Below are 24,513 nucleotides of genomic sequence, written 5' to 3' on the forward strand. Positions count from 1 at the left end.
GTATGCACTAGGTAATGCTTACTACCTATATGTACTACACAACTAGACTGAACTAGGCACTATGCACTACAAAACAAGTATGCACTAGGTCATGCTTACTACAAATATGTACTACACAAGTACACTGAACTAGGCACTATGCACTACAAAACAAGTATGCACTAGGTCATGCTTACTACAAATATGTACTACACAAGTACACTGAACTAGGCACTATGCACTACAAAACAAGTATGCACTAGGTCATGCCTACTACAAATATGGACTACACAAGTACACTGAACTAGGCACTATGCACTACAAAACAAGTATGCACTAGATAGCAACACAACTAGACTAAACTAGGCACTATGCACTACAAAACAAGTATGAACAAGGTAATGCTTACTACATATATGTACTACACAACTAGACTGAACTAGGCACTATGCACTACAAAACAAGTATGCACTAGGTCATGCTTACTACAAATATGTACTACACAAGTACACTGAACTAGGCACTATGCACTACAAAACAAGTATGCACTAGGTCATGCTTACTACAAATATGGACTACACAAGTACACTGAACTAGGCACTATGCACTACAAAACAAGTATGCACTATATAGCAACACAACTAGACTAAACTAGGCACTATGCACTACAAAACAAGTATGCATTAGGTCATGCTTACTACAAATATGGACTACACAAGTACACTGAACTAGGCACTATGCACTACAAAACAAGTATGCACTAGATAGCATTCAAAACAAATATGTACTACACAACTAGACTGAACTAGGCGCTATGCACTACAAAACAAGTATGCACTAGGTAGCATTCACAACAAATATGTACAACACAACTACAATAAACTAGGCACTATGCACTACAAAACAAGTGTGCACTAGGTAGCATTCACAAAAAATATGTACTACACAAGTACACTGAATTAGGCACTATGCACTACAAAACAAGTATGCACTAGGTCGTGCTTACTACAAATATGTACAACACAACTACACTAAACTAGGCACTATGCACTACAAAACAAGTGTGCACTAGGTAGCATTCACAACAAATATGTAGTACACAAGTACACTGAATTAGGCACTATGCACTACAAAACATGTATGCACTAGGTCGTGCTTACTACAAATATGTACAACACAACTACACTAAACTAGGCACTATGCACTAAAAAACAAGTGTGCACTAGGTCATGCTTACTACAAATATGTACAACACAACTACACTAAACTAGGCACTATGCACTACAAAACAAGTGTGCACTAGGTAGCATTCACAACAACAAAAACACTCATTACAAATGCAGCATATCACAAGTAGAGTGCACAACAAAAATAGCATGCATTGCACTAGTAAGTCTACATTACAAAACAAATAACTATGCATACGAATGTGCACTCGGTAGTGTGCATAAAAAAGCTGACTAGTTGCAGATGTGCATGTGAGTAATGTATACCAGATCTGAGCAGATTTAGCAGCAGCAGAGCTCAGAATCTGAGCAACCCAATGGTAATTTTGCTTTAACTTAAAAAAAAAAAAAATGGATCCGAGGAACAAAGTGAAGTAAACAGTGGAAAGTCTGAATCAGATAATGATCCCATGAAATGGCATGCGTGTGTGTTTACTTCATGTGTGTTTGAATAACAGGACAAGGACAAGAAAAGGGCAGCCATTATGTGTACTGGGCAAAGTCTCTTATCTGCAGCTGCTATACATTTTGAGGAAATCAAGTATAAAGAAACATCAAAACTGCTAAGTATGTGTGTGTGTGTGTGTGTGAGAGAAGCAGGAGAACAGAATCCAGCATAGGAGACGCTCCTTCTGAGAATCTCGTCTCGGAGGATTCTCATGTTGCTCACATGTAAAGATCAAGCTCTAACCTGAAACCCATAATCCTGTTTTAAACCCTCATCTAAACACAATCCTCTGCCTGCTCGGAGAGTGGCAGGGTTGATTTTCATTCAGGCCACAAAAACAGTGATCAACTTCAATCTTCTCCCTCACATGTGTTGCTTTCAGAACCCTGACATGGAATGAGTAGGCTTATATCAAGTCGATTAGTATTAGTTTGTCGTGTAAGAAACATGGGTTTACCTCATCATTTTATTTGAGAGAAAACCTTATAAAGGGGTGATGAATTGAGAAATCAACTTTCCTTTGAGCCTTTGATATATTAAGTTCATGGTAATATAAGAATATCCTGTGAGTTTCAGAGCTGAAAACGTCCTTGTTAGTCAAAGAAAAGCTTTTATAGACACCAGGCCCAGAAAACGAGAGATCTCAGAATATGTCGACCATTGACGTAATAGGATGCAGAAGCGCCAACTCAAGCCCCGCCCACCGACTCGTGGAGCTAAACGGGTCCGAGCTATAAACATGCCGGTTCCAGCTCACGTGTGTAAGACATTAGGTTTGTTCGCTTCATTTCACTGTGGAATTGTAAACAAGACACAGGTGGAGACTGGATTTGCAGACATACGGATATTAAAACACAACGCTGTGCTTCTGGATCCGACAGGAACGCTGCAACACACTTATGTGAGTACAACATGTTTTTTTATATGTTTTAGTATTGCATTGTTACAGATCGTTTGATATCTATTGATTACACACCTTAGCACGCGGCCACAGGCTGGAGAAGCTGTTATTGGTTCATTCGGGATCAGACTCGGACTTGTAACGCCAGCTCGCAAAACCCAACGTCCCGGGGCTGTGTGTTTTTCAGACGGGCTACCAAAACGTATCACCGGCCTGCCGATCTTAAATAGTGAAATAACACTCCTTTCTTGCGCGTGCGCGTGTGTGTACAGGTTGCGGTTATTCACCGATCGGGCGGGCCAAGTAATACAAAAATAACATTCCAATCAATCGCGGGTGGATGAGAGATGAATCATTGTGTTTGTTTGATAAATATATTTCGCGAGTCCTGTGAGCGATTCCCCAGACGCTTTCAATACAATCCCCACTTGTACTGAGGGGAGCTGAAGCTCATTAAATATGCAAATCTTATCCAATCTTAGCCGTGGGCGTTTACTTCCAAGTCTTCAGTGCGGCACACCCATCAAAACCGAGCGTTTCTCAGAGAGCCTCAAAACCAAGGCAGAAAATAGCCTATTACTGATTCATTATGATGTTTCTGAATGTAAAAACCACGCGATTGTCATAAGTTGACCTCAGACAACAGTATACAAAAATACAAACGAATAAAAACGAATAAAAAATAAAAACGAGTCGAGCCACGAACGCTGTGCTGAGCTGAACTTAATTCCTAGCAACCAGCTCACTTAGCACAGCGTTCGTGGCTCGAATCGTCGAGACTGTTTTCCAAGATGGCTCCTGTCTGTATACGCGTAATGTACTGTCTTTATAAAGTATCTTCTTATTAAACTGTTTGTACACTTACAAAGTTCTCAATGTTTCGGTTTGCATGTAGGGACACTCATTATGCTACCGTGTTAGTGTGAGGCTATTTTGAGCCTTGTTAGTGGTATTAACTAGCGATTTAATTTTACTTATTCTGTGCCCCATAGACTAACGTTATAAGCTAATCTGTTTTTAGAGATAAAACTCTTTACATTCGATTTTCATGAAAACGCATCCCAGTGAACAATCAACTCGGTAACCATGTGTTAATTACCCCTAGTTGTACTTTAAGGCTGATTTATACTTCTGCGTTGGACCTACGCTGTATCCTCTTGTTCAGACAGGTCCACTTAAGTCAAAAACACCATAGCCAAACATTTAGTCAACTTTTTATTGCATATTTTGACAACAGAATGACATTGATTAAGTTAAGCAGTTTAAGGAGGAGCTGGGGTGGAGGTAGGTTGCAGAGCAGCGTGCAGGCAAATTGAAGTGAAGCTATGCCTAAGTAAGGCGCCCTGTTTGAGAGAAGCCAATTGAGTGCATAGGAATCGGATCGCCTGAAAGGGGCGGAGTTAGAATTTTCCCAATCAGCTGATAGCGGAGCTTGACTACGTGGCCTGCCAGAACTAACGCTGTACGCTTGATTTACGCGTTGATTTTCACTTATATTTCTGCATTGTTGTCCTCGTCAATGTGCAATTACACATGCAGACCACTAGTAGGCAGTGTCCATGAAACTAGTGGTGTAACCCACAGTATCAAGGCAAAAGCAGAAGAAGAAGCAACTTGTTGTGTACATTGTCGGAGTAGCAGCAGCAGTGATGGCTTTCTTGCAGCTTGAGTTGTTGTATCCAATACAAATGAAGCATCTCTAGTTGATTAGTAGAGGTAAATAAGAGGCGATCTGGTGCTGGAGTGCGTTTGTGAAATCATGCAGAGCTCGTGGCGCTGTTTTCAGTATCGGTGGCTCGTGCACAGACTAGCGCTTCAATCGATTGCTGTTGCCGAGACTTTATTCGTTCCGTTGAAATCACAAAACGAAATGCACCCAAATGTGTCCCTGTTCTTGATATACAATCACTGATTAACATTGGTTTTAATGAGAAAATAAATACACACTCACAGCGGATCTCTGTTCTTATTCACTAACATAAAGAATCTCTGCACTACAAAATATTGTGTTATATAGCAGATGTAAGGATGAAACTATCATCCCATTTCTGGACACACACACACTCCTATCGCAGATTTTTGTGTTTATTTATTGACCTGAGGGAGGGGTTCTGGCAGACCAATCACAGCGCTTGCGGTCCGTGTATTGACGGGTTGTTACATTTTTGGAGATTATAAATTGGGCTTTACTCTTAGCCTAATGGTGCGTTCACACCAGACGCGAATGAAGCGTTTCGCGCAAGTGATTAACATGTTAAGTCAATGCAAAGACGCAAATAGACATTCTGTTGCGCGATGACGCGATTCGTGCAAATTACACGCCGTGAATTGAGCGTTTGGTGCGTGATTCGCACAAATTTAAAAATCTGAGCTTTGGCGGATATTCCTGCCGCGTTAACCAATCAGGAGCTTGCTCTAGTAGTGACAACAATGAGGACAAAATCATATGTGGATACCCGGAGCTGTAACGTTTATAGAAACAGGAATCAAAAAGATCTTGCTTGAAAGAAAGTGAGTGAAGAGGTCGGACAGTCGAAGTCAAGTTGTAAAAAGCGCTCTACATAGGGTGATTTCAGGGTGATTGGGACACTTTTTGTCATTGAGATGACTTGGAAAATGTGTCTCAATCACCCTGAATTCACCCTATTGAGACTACAAGCTAGCTAAAGTCGGCAAATTGAGCTTATTTGCCGTATTTTAAAACAATCCATGTCAGCCATTTCACAACGAGACGAGCCGGCTGGCAGAAGCCCCTCCCATGACACAAATTAGCATCTGTTTTGAAGTGAATATCACGCGCGAATGAAGCGAATTTCATGCGCGAATGAAGCGAGTAAACTCAAAATGTTCAAGCGTTTAGATTTAGTCACTTCATTCGCGTCTGGTGTGAACGCACAATAAGACTTCTCTCTGTTCCTTAGTGAAAGTTGCTCTCAGCAGCTTTGTGAATAGGTTTTAAGTGAAAACGCTTAACTAAGAACTTTTACTGCTATTTAGGAGAACTCTTAGTGGTACGATAAAATGTTTTGTGAATACGGCCCCAGCTCTCTTAAATAATTTAGGAGCGGAGACCTAGTCTTAACAGTTAGGAACCTTTATGAATCACACTTCTTCTTAAGTCTTGGAGTAAAATTACGTCATTCATAGAATTTTGACCCACTTAAAGCCCTATTCGGACGGGAATTGTTTCTCACGTGGAAGTCCGTAAAAATAAATGTGCATGACCTCAGCGATAAAACTCATTCGGAGGGTGATTTATTCACGGTGGAGGAGCGAGTTTTGTGATCCTGCGGGAACGCACTGCTCACGTGCTCAATAACATGATTGTCTGCTGTAAATAAAATGTCATATGCTTGGTATAATAATATTTAATTTAATAATAGGAAAATAATATTTATTTAATTATTTAAATCTGTTTAAAAATAGGAAGATATACAGACGCATATTATAGTTCAAATGGTTTTCTGTCTTTTATTTCATCTCAAAATAAAGGATGTCAATTTATTCCACATGGAAATGAGCGGGAATAAGTGAGTACAGCCTCTTATTTACATGAGGTAAACATAACGCTGTGGTTATTTTAACATATATTACTGCTGCTGTAATAACCTTGCCCTGCAGGGGTCAAAAAGGATATAAACAGTGAATTTTGAAGTTAATATATTCTTGAAAACTCAGATGTGAATTCGGACAGCAATTTAATTAGCACACAACCTTGGTCTTTGTCAAAAAACATCCGGCCAGGGTTTTTTACACGGGTGGCGGGAGAAAAACACTGACATTCTGGACTTGGACTGCAATAAAATCCCTGACAATTATGAAAATACCTTACGACCCCATGAGAAACAATTATCGCCCGAATAGGGCTTAAGACTACAAATTTACTCTGCCATTTTAGACTTAAGTGCTGAGAATTCATGAAATGTACTCCTACTTTCAAACTAAGTTTAAAAGCATGTTATCAAATTTCTTAAAGCTAGGGAGCTGATCGAGACTACTCAATCCTCTTCGTCCGGTGTGAGACATAAGGCCGCAGCATATTGAGACACACCTGATGTATTTGGTTCCTTTGCCTCATGTGTCTTGTTCTCATTGGTTGGTCTTGTCATGTGGTATTCAGTCAGTGGTGTCTTCCCATTGGTTCATTGTGTTGATTGCTTTCAGGTTTGTATTGTTATGTCATTAGTTCTTGTGTATACATAGCCCTCATGTTTCCATAGTCACATGTCAAGTTCTCTGGGTTTGCTGTTTGGTGAGTCTCATGTTCACGCTACCCAAATCATAGTTATAATCGAGTCTAGTCATTGTTTTGTACTTGTTTATGTTTGAGAAGTTGTACGTGGGTTCAACTGTGCTCACCTTCAGTGGGCTAAATATGACAATATAATGGTTCTGTGATGGAATTTAGTAAAAAAAAGCTGTGTTTTGAATCTTCGTTTCAATTTCAGAACTTCTGAGCTCCCATTTTTGCATTTGCGAGTGTTTGTTAGAGTCATGTGCACACGGGTCTCCTTAAAAGAGCTCCAGGGTTTTTCTTCTGTTCACACATTCAACATGCTGGTGCTAAAGCTAAGCTGGATCACTTGTAAGTACTGATTTCGAACCAACGTTATTATGGGTTTGCATCAAATTAGTTTTTATTTTATCGTTTTCAATTTTGCTACAAATTTCAGTTTATTTTTTTGTTTTATAAATTATTTTGCTAGTTGTGATCACATTTCTATTTAGTTTTAGTAATTATAGTTTAGGAGAGTTACCAGAATGAAGTGCAGAGACCAAATTAAGATTTTAATTTCAGCAAAGTTTAATGTTCGCACAGATTAGAATTTACTCTTATGCAGACATCTTGATGATAAAAATAAAATGATGGAATACAGATTGTTTTATTTAATGCCATGTCAGCATCTAAGGCTATATTCATGGCAAAAATACAATAAAACCAGGCAAACAAACACAAGTCCCATACAAGAATTTTTTTTTAAAAATCAACTTATGATAAAAAAACCAAAACCTTTTCCTGCATAATCTTACTAAATAAGTTCTTAAGTGGAATTACCATATTCAGACACTCCCTCAACCACCACAGGTCAGATTTTCCGACACCGTAAAGAGAGCTTATTAATTACGAATATTATATTTCAGTTGTTTTTTTTTTAGTGAGAGATGTTACTTTTGTTTTATGATTTTTACATTTTATTTCAGTTTACTATATAAATATATATATATACCTTTTTTTTTTTTTAACCATTAGTTTTAGTCTTTGTTTCAGTTTGTTTATGAAAATAACCTTGTTTAGAACCAATTCAACTTGCATGATTTCAATCTGTTTGCTTTTCAGTGCTGCTCTTTCTGTGTCAACATGGTAAGGCAACTAACATATAATGTACAGTCTCATTAAAGACTTTCAAGAGCAAAACCAGTAGTTTTACTAAATCTTATGTTTTTCTCTCTGCAGGTGCGGAAGCAAATAGTGTGGTCGCCTGTGAAGGGGAATCTGCAGATCTCCAATGTGGTGGGTAATCCAGTCATATTTTGGCCTTTGTTCCCAAATAGCACTGCATGTGAGGAGGAACAAGATCATGAGGGTATCTTGAGCCTGGACTTGAACTTTGTCTCCAGTCTAATAGACTGTGCTTACCACAATTCTTTCTCCTTACTTTTTTTTTAAAACCTCAGATAGGGGTTTCATAAAGGTCCTTAATGCCAACTATGGGCGAACTGACAGCGGAACCTGTGCTAGTGGAAGACCAGCTGATCAGCTCTCAAATACACACTGCAATAACAGAGCATCCCTCTCTATAATGTCCGATCGGTAGGTTTAACTGAGCATAAACTGAAATCGTAAACCATTCTATTTCTATGCATTGAGCACAATTGTCTATAGTATATTAAAGCTATTAAGTATTTGTCCTTTGTCTGTCCATGAATCAGGTGTGATGGATTGACGAGCTGTACTGTCCCTGCAGTGAACCCAGTTTTCTCTGATCCTTGTGTTGGGACTTATAAATACCTGGATGTGTCTTATGAATGTATCCCTGCAAGTAAGTAATGTCCCCTTTTTTGTAAATTAATTGAAGTTTATTATATTAAAACTAAGATGTTTGTTAATATTTCTGACCTCTGCCCCCCCCCCCCCCAAAAAAAATATAATTGTAGAGCGAAGTGTAACCTGTGAAGATGAAAAAAGCGTCATTACGTGTGGTAAGTTCTCTATGCAGAGACCAAAGGGTACAGCATTGTTTAATCCTTAAGGGCCTCATGTCCACAATATTGACTGGATCTGTCCTGCTACAGTATGTGTTGGCACAAATCACTTTATTATTTTGTTTGGGGAAGCGATTTGACATTAACGTTGGCAATCATGAAATTCTCAGTGTCTGTTTGTGTATCAAAAGGTCGTGGTCTTATTTATATTCATCATGCCAATTATGGACGGCGGGATCTTGAAACCTGCCCTCATATATTTGCCACCAAACCAGACTGTTACTTTCCTCAGACCAGCAGCCTGCGTTCCAGGTACAGCAGATCCTCTTCATCTACAGTCACTTTAGACATTAGGTCATGCACATCTTCAGCTGTTTTTGAAACCTGTACTAACTACATCCAAGGGACAACGAAGGTTTTTAGACCGTCATTATCCTGTATATTAAATGGCTACTTAATACATAGACATAAGTTATTGACCTAAGGGACTGTAGAATGATTAAGGGCCACTAGACAATGTCTTTTCTAATTCGTTCTTTTTCTTAAGGTGCAATGGGAAGAAGTCTTGTCTACTCAAGGCTTCCAATTCAGTCTTCTCGGATCCATGTGGGGGTGTCTATAAGTATCTGGAAGTGACGTACAACTGTGACTATGCAGTAGGACCTCATGACGAACATACACAAGGAGGTCATGATAACAACAACAAATGACAATGGAAAGCAAAATAAAGTTAATTAAAAAAAATAATTCCAGATTCTTTACAAATGACTTCATGAATGTGTTTTTTTTTGTTCTTAAATACTTCATTTTTCTATATGCATGCTAAATGTATATTGCTTTGAGGTGGTTTGTCTCAATTTTACACTGTAAATGCTCATGCCATGGTTTTCACAATCACTGAGAACTACAGCAACTGATGGCCGAACATCAGTAACTTGACGAGCGCAAACCTTAGTAATCACTGACTCATTTAAATACACTCCTCCAGTAAACTGAGTCTGAAAGGAACTCCTACAAATGTAATAAGTTTAGTGTAAATTTTATAAACCCCAAGAGGGTTTTGCGTTGGTGCAAGCTGATAGTAACTTAATGTAATTTTGAAATTCACTTTTACATTTTAATAATTTAGCGGATGCTTTTATCCAAAGCGACTTACAAATGAGAACAATGAAAGCAATCAGATCCACAAGGGGTAAGACTATGCAAGTGCTGCAAGTCTCAGTTTAGCACCTGGCAAGGTTTTTTTTTTTTTTTTTTTTTAATATGAAGAACAAATTTTTAATTTAATTAAAAATGCCCCTTTTTAGAAAGGTGGAATCTAAAGTTGCATCCCAGCCCTGGATTAATGCCGAGAGGCAGTTAATTAGGCAAAAATGGCAACAAGCAGAGAGGAAATGGGGGAAAAGACAAGCTCCAAGTCTCATATGAGATGCTAAGAGACTGCATGGCCAATTATCAGCAGTTTATTAAGACTTCTAAGGCACAATACGTTTCTGACTTAATTGCTAAGAACCATCATAGACAAGTCCTATTCAATGTTATAAATACTGCTGTGAACCCTGTCTATCCAACTGTGCTTGATAACTCGGGGAGAGATTGTGAAAACGTAAGCTTTTTTATGGATAAGGTCTGTACTATTAGAGTGCGTATATCCGCTCCTGCTTCGCATACTGGCTATCGCTTCGCCCCTCCGGATTCGGTGAATGCTGGACAATTAGTTATGTTTAAACCTGTTACACCTCCTTATTTGTTAAATTGTTCAACAGTTGAAACCGACCTATTGTTCTCTGGATGTTATTCCACCGCGCCTGCTGATTCAGGTCTGGGATGTAGTGGGTTCCTCAATCACGTCGATAGTGAACCAGAGTCTATTAGAGGGGATGGTTCCATCTTATTTTAAGCACGCCTTGGTTCAGCCGCTGCTAAAAAAACCAAGCCTGGACCCGGCCGTTTTAAACAATTATAGGCCTATTTCAAAACTGCCTTTCTTGGCTAAAATAATGGAGAAGGTAGTTCTTAATCAACTCTCAACATTTTTAAATGATATTTTTTTTTTATCAATTTCAATCTGGGTTTAGGTCTCTGCACGTCACTGAAACTGCCCTCCTTAAAGTTTCAAATGACTTGCTGATGTCGGTAGATGCTGGGAATTGTGTTGTCTTAGTGCTTCTTGATCTTAGCGCAGCATTTGACACAGTGGATCATAGGATTCTCCTCAACCGCATAGGTGGGGTGGGGATCAAGGGGCATGCTCTTAAATGGTTCTCCTCCTACTTGATTGATCGAACCTTTGCGGTGGAACTAGGGAATTCTATTTCATCCTCTAGGCCTGTATTATCAGGAGTTCCTCAGGGTTCATGTCTGGGCCCGGTACTGTTCTCCTTATATTTGCTACCATTGGGGATAATTTGCCAAAAATCTAAGGTGGAATATCACTGCTATGCCGACGACACCCAATTGTATTTACCTCTGAAGTGCAATGGCAACTTCAAACCTAATGCCTTGCTTGATTGCCTGGACGAGATGAAGGCTTGGATGGCAACTAGCTTTCTACAGTTGAATGAGTCTAAGGTGGTGATCTTTGGTCCGTCTAAGTTTGCAGAAAAGATCACACCTCACCTGGGCCCCTGATCCACTAATGTCACCTTGCAGGTGCAAAATTTGGGGGGATATTTGATTCTGAGCTAAAATTAGATAAACAAATTAATGCGGTGGTTAAAGGTAGTTTCTTTCAATTGAGAAGCATTGCCAAATTGAAGAGCTGTTTGACATTTAAAGATATGGAGATTGTGATACATGCTTTTATCTCGTCCGGACTGGATTATTGTAATTCTTTATATCTGGGATTGTCAAAAAACTTACTTGTTCGGTTGCAGCTGGTGCAGAATGCCGCGGCCAGACTTTTGACTGGTACAAGGAAATATTCAAGTATATCTCCTGTACTGGCCTCCCTGTTGACTTTAGAGTGCAATATAAGGTCTTATTAATGGTTTTCAAGGGATTACATGGTCTTGCTCCAGAGTATATTTCTGGTCTGCCACAACATTACTGTACGGCTAGACCTTAAAGATCGTCACAGAGTCTACTTTTGAGTGTCCCTAAAGCTTGGTTGAAGACTAAAGGAGATTGTGCTTTCTCTGTGGCAGCGCCACGTCTCTGGAATAGCCTTCCTCTGCATATTAGATCCTGTGACTCGTTAGGATGTTTTAAATCTGTGCTAAAAACACATCTATTCTACTTGCTTACAACTGCCCATAAGGGCTGGGAGTTATGAGAAGGGTCTTGTCTTGGGTGTCATGTTATTGTCCTACTAGTATTGTTGAGAGTGTACAGCACTTTGGTCAACCTATGTTGTTTTTAAACGTGCTATAAAAATAAATGTTGATTTGATTTGAAATGGAATAAGCGCTAGTCTTAATTGGTCAGGTGCTGCTGGAAATTGTCTTTAGATTATTTATTTTTTTAAATGGCTACAGGCTCAACTTGAGATCGGCAGGTCGTTCCACCAGGTGGGAACGGTCCAGTGGAAGATTGAAAGGTGGGACCGGATCGGGAAAAGTCCACGAGCTGGAACTTGAACTTGGGTTAGCTGAGCTGCCCATAAGTCTCTCACCACAAGGGACCACAAGGTGGCCCCTACCACCACCTACATCTTGAAAACAGATTTGAAGCATTAATGAATATGGGTGAGGAATCCCCAAACGTGTTGAATGTGGGTGAAAATTCCCCACATGTGATCGGACACAGATCAAATCAGCCAGCAGCTAACACTGATGCTAACTGGCGCACAAGGTCGAGCAGACAGCGGCACTCAGCTCAGAGCACAGCCGAGGCCAGGACTCTGATAGTCCTGTGCATTATCAGTTGCTTGGGCTTAATACATGGCTGCAAAAAAGCTGCAACACGACATCGACAACTTCAATCTTTTCTGGAGTCGGAGACAGCTGTTTAAACAGGATGGCCTCCACCCAAACAAACTTGGTGCAGGAGTGCAAAAGGACTGTGGCCCTGTCCCAAATGCCACACTTCATGTGCACTTTCGGTCTTGTGGACTTACAGGACTTAGGGCAGTCGTGGCCAAATGGTCAGAGAGTCGGACTTGTAACCCGAAGGTTGCGGGTTCGAGTCTCAGGTCCGGCAGGAATTGTCGGTGGGGGGAGTGAATAACCAGCGCTCTCCTCCACTCTCAATACCACGACTGAGGTGAGACCCTTGAGCAAGGCACCGAACCAACTGCTCCCCGGGTGCCACAGCAATATGGCTGCCCACTGCTCTGGATGTGTGTTCACTACTGTGTGTGTGCACTTGGATGGGTTAAATGCAGAGCCACACACCATACTTGGCCACACTTCACTTCACTTACAATGCCTTGTCTCGCAACACCTGTCATTAAGTTTAGTACTTTACTGCATTTTTTAAAAATGTATATAATCTATATGGTCTTTCCTGGTTAATTTATTATCAAACCACACTCCCAGATTATGTATTTGGTTCCTTTGCCTCATGTGTCTTGTTCTCATTGGTTGGTCTTGTCATGTGGTGTGTAGTCAGTGGTGTCTTCCCATTGGTTCATTGTGTTGATTGCTTTCAGGTTTGTATTGTTATGTCATTAGTCCTTGTGTATACATAGCCCTCATGTTTCCAAAGTCACATGTCAAGTTCTCTGGGTTTGCTGTTTGGTGAGTTTCATGTTCACGCTTCCCCAAGCCATAGTTATAGTCGAGTCTAGTCATTGTTTTGTACTTGTTTATTTTTGATAAGTTGCACTTGGGTTCAACTGTGCTCCCCTTCAGTGGGCTAAATATAATAATATAATGGTGCTGTGATGGAATTTAGTCATTTTCTGTCATTTGAGAGTGGGGAAAAAAAGCTGTGTTTTGAGTCTTTTTGTTTCAATTTCAGAACTTCTGAGCTCCCATTTTTGCATTTGCGAGTGTTTGTTACTAGAGCCATATGCACACGGGTCTCCTTAAAAGAGCTCCAGGGTTTTTCTTCTGTTCTCACATTCAACATGCTGGTGCTAAAGCTAAGCTGGATCACTTGTAAGTACTGATTTAGAACCAATTCAACTTGCATGATTTCAAATGGTTTCAATCTGTTTCTGTTTGCTTTTCAGTGCTGCTCTTTCTGTGTCAACATGGTAAGGCAACTAACATATAATGTACAGTCTCATAAAAGACTTTCAAGAGCCAAACCAGTAGTTTTACTAAATCTCTGCAGGTGCGGAAGCAAAAAGTGTGGTCGCCTGTGAAGAAGCATATGCAGATCTCCAATGTGGTGGGTAATCTAGTCATATTTTTGGCCTTCGTTCCCAAATAGGACCGCATGTAAGGAGGAACAAGATCATGAGGGTATCTTGAGCCTGGACTTGAACTTACCACAACTCTTTCTCTTTATTTTATTTTTTTATATAACCTGTCAGATAGGGGTTTCATAAAGGTCCTTAAAGCCAACTATGGGCGAACTGACAGCGGAACCTGTGCTAGTGGAAGACCAGCTGATCAGCTCTCAAATACACACTGCAATAACAGAGCATCCCTCTCTATAATGTCCGATTGGTATGTTTAACTGAAGTCGTAAACATTATAATTCTATGCACTGTTTGAGCACAATTGTCTATAGTATATTAAAGCTATTAAGTATTTGTCCTTTGTCTGTCCATGAATCAGGTGTGATGGATTGACGAGCTGTACTGTCCCTGCAGTGAACTCCGTCTTCTCTGATCCTTGTGTTGGGACTTATAAGTATCTGGAAGTGAGGTACAACTGTAACCATGGACATCATCATGATGACGACAAATGACAATGTCAAGCAAAATAAAGCTAATTTAAAAAACGGATTCTTTACAAATGGTTTCATGAATGTCAGTGCAAAAATGTATTTTTGAAATGTACTTAATTTTTCTATATGCATGTTAAGGAGGGGGGAGGCGGTAAATGATGGCCAAACATCAGTAACTTGACGAGTGCATACCTTTGTGAAACAATGTGTGGGTAATTTAACTACACTCCTATAACTTGAGTCTGAAAGGGAAAACTCCTTGTCTGGCTATCACCAGACCCTGCTCAATTTAAGATTGAACATTGGTCTGGGGAGTCTGCTATGTATTTTCTACTAGTCCTTCAACCAATCAGACCACAAGAGGCATGATCAACGCCTTGGTGGAACTCGAGGGAGCAAGGGTATGTCCATATAAACTTCCCTTGTCCACTTCATGAAGTGGTACACACTTCAAAATGGCGACGGTGATTCCCCCGAGGGGAAGTGCTTAGGGAAGTTTGCAAGTGCGTGTCTAAAACTGGAGTGCTACGCAGCAATTGTCATTGCATGGGTCTCAATCAGCTCCCTGGTTCAGTAATCAATGGGCTGATCCCTGATCAGTGCCCAGACTATTGAACCAGGGAACTGATTGAGACGCACCTGAAGTATCAGCAGCAGTGATGGCGGCAGATAGCGGCTTTTCTTGCGGCTTGAGCTGTTGTATCCAATACAAATGAAGCATCTCTAGTTGATTAGTAGAGGTAAATAAGAGGCGATCTGGTGCTGGAGTGCGTTTGTGAAATCATGCAGAGCTCGTGGCGCTGTTTTCAGTATCGGTGGCTCGTGCACAGACTAGCGCTTCAATCGATTGCTGTTGCGGAGACTTTATTCGTTCCGTTGAAATCACAAAACGAAATGCACCCAAATGTGATGTGTCCCTGTTCTTGATATACAATCACTGATTAACATTGGTTTTAATAAGAAAATAAATACACACTCACAGCGGATCTATGTTTATATTCACTAACATAAAGAATCTCTGCACTACAAAATATTGTTATATAGCAGACGTAAGGATGAAACTATCATCCCATTTCTGGACACACACACACACTCCATCGCAGATTTTTGTGTTTATTTATTGACCTGAGGGAGGGGTTCTGGCAGACCAAACACATCGCTTGCGGTCCGCGTAGACTTGACGCGTTTTACATTTTTTGAGAGGTGCGCGTCAGGGTACGCCGTAGGGTACACGCGCACAACACACAGCCTAAGACGTACACTCGACGCAGAAGTATAAAATGGCATTAAACCCTCATTACTCTGAATTCCCACATAAAACAAGTTATTCCTATTTGTTTTAATCTGTATACTGTTCGGATGTTCTTGCTTACTGCTTCGCGCTTTGCTCTATCGCTTTTTATATTTTATCTCCTAATTTGAACCACAGCAAGTCAGCACAGAGCTCAAACGATAACGCTGATGCTTCCACCTGTAGTGCTGCAATTGGTGTTGTTTTAACTGCTCCTAAAATAAGTCTTAATGCTTTGGCTTGCATGATATCTCATTTCTTTAACATAGCTGCAGATGCCGATGATGCCGACAGCGAGCGTGAAGGCGGCGAAATGCATAGTGTTGCTCACCTCACTTTTATATTTTAGTTTTTTAACTGTTGGTTTTGTTTCTAAAGCTTCAGTACGTAAAGGCACTTGCGTCTATATGCCGCAAATGTACTGCAAATGCTCTAAAAAACGCTAAAGACGAGCAGAAATGAGATTTACAGCTCTCTGCTTGCAGTATGTCAGTCATGCACGTCAGGAAAATGAGTGAAACACACATTTTTATCAAATCATACATCATTAATAGATGTTCACTTCCGCGATTTAGTACGATTGCGTTCACATCAGCAGCGAACCGTACCGGAGTTCACATGAATCGTACCCCAGACCACCCTTTTTAAGCGGACTCTGGTACGGTTCGGGTATCCTCGGACTCTGGTACGGTTCGGGTATCCTCGGACTCGGGTATCCTCGGACTCGGGTATCCTCGGACTCTGGTACGGTTCGCGGGTGCGCACCCGAGTTCGGAAGACCGCGTTCACATCATCCAAACGTAGCGAACTCTGACATCAATTGAACCCGGGTGCGCACCAAAACTGCTAGTGTGAAAGCACCATAAGTTTAGTACTTTACTGCATTTAAAGATATTTAATCTATATGATTTTATCAAACCACACTCCCAGATTATGTATTTGGTTCCTTTGCCTCAAGTGTCTTGTTCTCATTGGTTGGTCTTGTCATGTGGTGTGTAGTCAGTGGTGTCTTCCCATTGGTTCACTGTGTTGATTGCTTTCAGGTTTGTATTGTTATGTCATTAGTCCTTGTGTATACATAGCCCTCATGTTTCCATAGTCACATGTCAAGTTCTCTGGGTTTGCTGTTTGGTGAGTCTCATGTTCACGCTTCCCCAAGCCATAGTTATAATCGAGTCTAGTCATTGTTTTGTACTTGTTTATGTTTGAGAAGTTGTACGTGGGTTCAACTGTGCTCACCTTCAGTGGGCTAAATATGACAATATAATGGTTCTGTGATGGAATTTAGTAAAAAAAAGCTGTGTTTTGAATCTTCGTTTCAATTTCAGAACTTCTGAGCTCCCCTTTTTTGCATTTGCGAGTGTTTGTTAGAGTCATGTGCACACGGGTCTCCTTAAAAGAGCTCCAGGGTTTTTCTTCTGTTCACACATTCAACATGCTGGTGCTAAAGCTAAGCTGGATCGCTTGTAAGTACTGATTTAGAACCAACGTTATTATGGATTTGCATCAAATTAGTTTTTATTTTATCGTTTTCAATTTTGCTACAAATTTCAGTTTATTTTTTTTATTTTTATAAATTGTTTTGCTAGTTGTGATCACATTTCTATTTAGTTTTAGTAATTATAGTTTAGGAGAGTTACCAGAATGAAGTGCAGAGACCAAATTAAGATTTTAATTTCAGCAAAGTTTAATGTTCACACAGATTAGAATTTACTATTATGCAGACATCTTGATGATAAAAATAAAATGATGGAATACAGATTGTTTTATTTAATGCCATGTCAGCATCTAAGGCTATATTCATGGCAAAAATACAATAAAACCAGGCAAACAAACACAAGTCCCATACAATTTTTTTTTTTATTTTTTTTTTTTAATCAACTTATGATAAAAAAACCAAAACCTTTTCCTGCATAATCTTACTAAATAAGTCCTTAAGTGGAATTACCATATTCAGACACTCCCTCAACCACCACAGGTCAGATTTTCTGACACCGTAAAGAGAGCTTATTAATTACGAATATTGTATTTCAGTTGTTGTTTTTTTTTTGTGAGATGTTACTTTTGTTTTATGATTTTTACTTTATTTCAGTTTACTATATACATTTTATTTTTTTGACCATTAGTTTTAGTCTTTGTTTCAGTTTGTTTATGAAAATAACCTTGTTTAGAACCAATTCAACTTGCATGATTTCAAATTGTTTCTGTTTGCTTTTCAGTGCTGCTCTTTCTGTGTCAACATGGTAAGGCAACTAACATATAATGTACAGTCTCATTAAAGACTTTCAAGAGCAAAACCAGTAGTTTTACTAAATCTTATGTTTTTCTCTCTGCAGGTGCGGAAGCAAATAGTGTTGTCGCCTGTGAAGGGGAATCTGCAGATCTCCAATGTGGTGGGTAATCTAGTCATATTTTGGCCTTTGTTCCCAAATAGCACCGCATGTGAGGAGGAGCAAGATCATGAGGGTATCTTGAGCCTGGACTTGAACTTTGTCTCCAGTCTAATAGACTGTGCTTACCACAATTCTTTCTCCTTACTTTTTTTTTTTTTTTAAAACCTCAGATAGGGGTTTCATAAAGGTCCTTAATGCCAACTATGGGCGAACTGACAGCGGAACCTGTGCTAGTGGAAGACCAGCTGATCAGCTCTCAAATACACACTGCAATAACCGAGCATCCCTCTCTATAATGTCCGATCGGTAGGTTTAACTGCGCATAAACTGAAATCGTAAACCATTCTATTTCTATGCATTGAGCACAATTGTCTATAGTATATTAAAGCTATTAAGTATTTGTCCTTTGTCTGTACATGAATCAGGTGTGATGGATTGACGAGCTGTACTGTCCCTGCAGTGAACCCAGTTTTCTCTGATCCTTGTGTTGGGACTTATAAATACCTGGATGTGTCTTATGAATGTATCCCTGCAAGTAAGTAATCTCCCCTTTTTTGTAAATTAATTGAAGTTTATTATATTAAAACTAAGATGTTTGTTAATATTTCTGACCTCTGCCCCCCCCCCCCCCAAAAAAAAATATAATTGTAGAGCGAAGTGTAACCTGTGAAGGTGAAAAAAGCGTCATTACGTGTGGTAAGTTCTCTATGCAGAGACCAAAGGGTACAGCATTGTTTAATCCTTAAGGGCCTCATGTCCACAATATTGACTGGATCTGTCCTGCTACAGTATGTGTTGGCACAAATCGCTTTATTTTGTTTGGGCAAGCGATTTGACATTAACGTTGGCAATCATGAAATTCTCAGTGTCTGTTTGTGTATCAAAAGGTCGTGGTCTTATTTATATTCATCATGCCAATTATGGACGGCGGGATCTTGAAACCTGCCCTCATATATTTGCCACCAAACCAGACTGTTACTTTCCTCAGACCAGCAGCCTGCGTTCCAGGTACAGCAGATCCTCTTCATCTACAGTCACTTTAGACATTAGGTCATGCACATCTTCAGCTGTTTTTGAAACCTGTACTAACTACATCCAAGGGACAATAAAGGTTTTTAGACCGTCATTATCCTGTATATTAAATGGCTACTTAATACATGGACATAAGTTATTGACCTAAGGGACTGTAGAATGATTAAGGGCCACTAGACAATGCCTTTTCTAATTCGTTCTTTTTCTTAAGGTGCAATGGGAAGAAGTCTTGTCTACTCAAGGCTTCCAATTCAGTCTTCTCGGATCCATGTGGGGGTGTCTATAAGTATCTGGAAGTGACGTACAACTGTGACTATGCAGTAGGACCTCATGACGAACATACACAAGGAGGTCATGATAACAACAACAAATGACAATGGAAAGCAAAAAGTTAATTTAAAAAAATAATTCCAGATTCTTTACAAATGACTTCATGAATGTGTTTTTTTTTTGTTTTTAAATACTTCATTTTTCTATATGCATGCTAAATGTATATTGCTTTGAGGTGGTTTGTCTCAATTTTACACTGTAAATGCTCATGCCATGGTTTTCACAATCACTGAGAACTACAGCAACTGATGGCCGAACATCAGTAACTTGACGAGCGCAAACCTTAGTAATCACTGACTCATTTAAATACACTCCTCCAGTAAACTGAGTCTGAAAGGAACTCCTACAAATGTAATAAGTTTAGTGTAAATTTTATAAACCCCAAGAGGGTTTTGCGTTGGTGCAAGCTGATAGTAACTTAATGTAATTTTGAAATTCACTTTTACATTTTAATAAAGCAGATGCTTTTATCCAAAGCGACTTACAAATGAGAACAATGGAAGCAATCAGATCAACAAGGGGTAAGACTATGCAAGTGCTACAAGTCTCAGTTTTAACCTGGCAAGGTTTTTTTTTTTTTTTTTTTAATATGAAGAACAAATTTAATTTAATTAAAAATGCCCCTTTTTAGAAAGGTGGAATCTAAAGTTGCATCCCAGCCCTGGATTAATGCCGAGAGGCAGTTAATTAGGCAAAAATGGCGACAAGCAGGGGGGAAAAGACAAGCTCCAAGTCTCATATGAGATGCTAAGAGACTGCATGGCCAATTATCAGCAGTTTATTAAGACTTCTAAGGCACAATACGTTTCTGACTTAATTGCTAAGAACCATCATAGACAAGTCCTATTCAATGTTATAAATACTGCTGTGAACCCTGTCTATCCAACTGTGCTTGATAACTCGGGGAGAGATTGTGAAAACGTAAGCTTTTTTATGGATAAGGTCTGTACTATTAGAGTGCGTATATCCGCTCCTGCTTCGCACACTGGCTATCGCTTCGCCCCTCCGGATTCGGTGAATGCTGGACAATTAGTTATGTTTAAACCTGTTACACCTCCTTATTTGTTAAATTGTTCAACAGTTGAAACCGACCTATTGTTCTCTGGATGTTATTCCACCGCGCCTGCTGATTCAGGTCTGGGATGTAGTGGGTTCCTCAATCACGTCGATAGTGAACCAGAGTCTATTAGAGGGGATGGTTCCATCTTATTTTAAGCACGCCTTGGTTCAGCCGCTGCTAAAAAAACCAAGCCTGGACCCGGTCGTTTTAAACAATTATAGGCCTATTTCAAAACTGCCTTTCTTGGCTAAAATAATGGAGAAGTTAGTTCTTAATCAACTCTCAACATTTTTAAATGATAACTTTTTTTTATCAATTTCAATCTGGGTTTAGGTCTCTGCACAGCACTGAAACTGCCCTCCTTAAAGTTTCAAATGACTTGATGTCGGTAGATGCTGGGAATTGTGTTGTCTTAGTGCTTCTTGATCTTAGCGCAGCATTTGACACAGTGGACCATAGGATTCTCCTCAACCGCATAGGTGGGGTGGGGATCAAGGGGCATGCTCTTAAATGGTTCTCCTCCTACTTGATTGATCGAACCTTTGCGGTGGAACTAGGGAATTCTATTTCATCCTCTAGGCCTGTATTATCAGGAGTTCCTCAGGGTTCATGTCTGGGCCCGGTACTGTTCTCCTTATATTTGCTACCATTGGGGATAATTTGCCAAAAATCTAAGGTGGAATATCACTGCTATGCCGACGACACCCAATTGTATTTACCTCTTAAGTGCAATGGCAACTTCAAACCTAATGCCTTGCTTGATTGCCTGGACGAGATGAAGGCTTGGATGGCAACTAGCTTTCTACAGTTGAATGAGTCTAAGGTGGTGATCTTTGGTCCGTCTAAGTTTGCAGAAAAGATCACACCTCACCTGGGCCCCTGATCCACTAATGTCACCTCGCAGGTGCAAAATTTGGGGGGATATTTGATTCTGAGCTAAAATTCGATAAACAAATTAATGCGGTGGTTAAAGGTAGTTTCTTTCAATTGAGAAGCATTGCCAAATTGAAGAGCTGTTTGACATTTAAAGATATGGAGATTGTGATACATGCTTTTATCTCGTCCGGACTGGATTATTGTAATTCTTTATATCTGGGATTGTCAAAAAACTTACTTGTTCGGTTGCAGCTGGTGCAGAATGCCGCGGCCAGACTTTTGACTGGTACAAGGAAATATTCAAGTATATCTCCTGTACTGGCCTCCCTGTTGACTTTAGAGTGCAATATAAGGTCTTATTAATGGTTTTCAAGGGATTACATGGTCTTGCTCCAGAGTATATTTCTGGTCTGCTACAACATTACTGTACGGCTAGACCTTAAAGATCGTCACAGAGTCTACTTTTGAGTGTCCCTAAAGCTTGGTTGAAGACTAAAGGAGATCGTGCTTTCTCTGTGGCAGCGCCACGTCTCTGGAATAGCCTTCCTCTGCATATTAGATCCTGTGACTCGTTAGGATGTTTTAAATCTGTGCTAAAAACACATCTATTCTACTTGCTTACAACTGCCCATAAGGGCTGGGAGTTATGAGAAGGGTCTTGTCTTGGGTGTCATGTTATTGTCCTACTAGTATTGTTGAGAGTGTACAGCACTTTGGTCAACCTATGTTGTTTTTAAACGTGCTATAAAAATAAATGTTGATTTGATTTGAAATGGAATAAGCGCTAGTCTTAATTGGTCAGGTGCTGCTGGAAATTGTCTTTAGATTATTTATTTTTTTAAATGGCTACAGGCTCAACTTGAGATCGGCAGGTCGTTCCACCAGGTGGGAACGGTCCAGTGGAAGATTGAAAGGTGGGACCGGATCGGGAAAAGTCCACGAGCTGGAACTTGAACTTGGGTTAGCTGAGCTGCCCATAAGTCTCTCACCACAAGGGACCACAAGGTGGCCCCTACCACCACCTACATCTTGAAAACAGATTTGAAGCATTAATGAATATGGGTGAGGAATCCCCAAACGTGTTGAATGTGGGTGAAAATTCCCCACATGTGATCGGACACAGATCAAATCAGCCAGCAGCTAACACTGATGCTAACTGGCGCACAAGGTCGAGCAGACAGCGGCACTCAGCTCAGAGCACAGCCGAGGCCAGGACTCTGATAGTCCTGTGCATTATCAGTTGCTTGGGCTTAATACATGGCTGCAAAAAAGCTGCAACATGACATCGACAACTTCAATCTTTTCTGGAGTCGGAGACAGCTGTTTAAACAGGATCGCCTCCACCCAAACAAACTTGGTGCAGGAGTGCAAAAGGACTGTGGCCCTGTCCCAAATGCCACACTTCATGTGCACTTTCGGTCTTGTGGACTTACAGGACTTAGGGCAGTCGTGGCCAAATGGTCAGAGAGTCGGACTTGTAACCCGAAGGTTGCGGGTTCGAGTCTCAGGTCCGGCAGGAATTGTCGGTGGGGGGAGTGAATAACCAGCGCTCTCCTCCACCCTCAATACCACGACTGAGGTGAGACCCTTGAGCAAGGCACCGAACCAACTGCTCCCCGGGTGCCACAGCAATATGGCTGCCCACTGCTCTGGATGTGTGTTCACTACTGTGTGTGTGCACTTGGATGGGTTAAATGCAGAGCCACACACCATACTTGGCCACACTTCACTTCACTTACAATGCCTTGTCTCGCAACACCTGTCATTAAGTTTAGTACTTTACTGCATTTTTTTTAAATTTATATAATCTATATGGTCTTTCCTGGTTAATTTATTATCAAACCACATTCCCAGATTATGTATTTGGTTCCTTTGCCTCATGTGTCTTGTTCTCATTGGTTGGTCTTGTCATGTGGTGTGTAGTCAGTGGTGTCTTCCCATTGGTTCATTGTGTTGATTGCTTTCAGGTTTGTATTGTTATGTCATTAGTCCTTGTGTATACATAGCCCTCATGTTTCCATAGTCACATGTCAAGCTCTCTGGGTTTGCTGTTTGGTGAGTTTCATGTTCACGCTTCCCCAAGCCATAGTTCTAGTCGAGTCTAGTCATTGTTTTGTACTTGTTTATTTTTGATAAGTTGCACTTGGGTTCAACTGTGCTCCCCTTCAGTGGGCTAAATATAATAATATAATGGTGCTGTGATGGAATTTAGTCATTTTCTGTCATTTGAGAGTGGGAAAAGTGAGTCTTTTTGTTTCAATTTCAGAACTTCTGAGCTCCCATTTTTGTGTTTGTTAGAGTCATGTGCACACGGGTCTCCTTAAAAGAGCTCCACGGTTTTTCTTCTGTTCTCACATTCAACATGCTGGTGCTAAAGCTAAGCTGGATCACTTGTAAGTACTGATTTAGAACCAATTCAACTTGCATGATTTCAAATTGTTTCAATCTGTTTCTATTTGCTTTTCAGTGCTGCTCTTTCTGTGTCAACATGGTAAGGCAACAAACATATAATGTACAATCTCATAAAAGACTTTCAAGAGCAAAACCAGTAGTTTTACTAAATCTCTGCAGGTGCGGAAGCAAAAAGTGTGGTCGCCTGTGAAGGGAAATCTGCAGGTCTCAAATGTGGTGAGTAATCCAGTCATATTTTTGGTCCTCGTTCCCAAATAGGACCGCATGTGAGGAGGAACAAGATCATGAGGGTATCTTGAACTTGTCTCAGCCTCATTCAATGTGCTTACCACAATTCTTTATTTATTTTGATTTAACATGCCAGGTAGGGGTTTCATAAAGGTCCTTAACGCCAACTATGGGCGAACTGACCGCAGAACCTGTGCTAGTGGAAGACCAGCTGATCAGCTCTCAAATACACACTGCAATAACGGAGCATCCCTCTCTATAATGTCCAATCGGTAGGTTTAACACAGCATAAACTGAAATCGTAAACCATTATAATTCTATGCATTTATTTAAGCACAATTGTCTATAGTAT

General features: G+C 40.2%; 2 protein-coding genes across 2 annotated transcripts in view; one reads left to right on the forward strand and one right to left on the reverse strand.

Moving 5' to 3' along the window:
• lhfpl6 (LHFPL tetraspan subfamily member 6) overlaps window positions 1-24,513 on the reverse strand; it is a 116,134-nt gene that overhangs the window by 9,500 nt on the left and 82,121 nt on the right. The window lies entirely within an intron of this gene.
• On the forward strand, window positions 351-9,570 carry LOC307119103 (L-rhamnose-binding lectin CSL3-like; the record flags this gene model as incomplete). Its single annotated transcript, XM_079805182.1, has 6 exons — window positions 351-377; window positions 8,010-8,139; window positions 8,231-8,366; window positions 8,486-8,595; window positions 8,827-9,070; window positions 9,306-9,570. 6 exons carry the CDS (start codon window positions 351-353, stop codon window positions 9,466-9,468), a joined length of 810 nt encoding a protein of 269 aa, XP_079661308.1. The 3' UTR covers window positions 9,469-9,570.

Source organism: Gobio gobio, assembly GCF_949357685.1.
Source record: "Gobio gobio genome assembly, chromosome: 22".
Lineage (NCBI taxonomy): Eukaryota > Metazoa > Chordata > Actinopteri > Cypriniformes > Gobionidae > Gobio > Gobio gobio.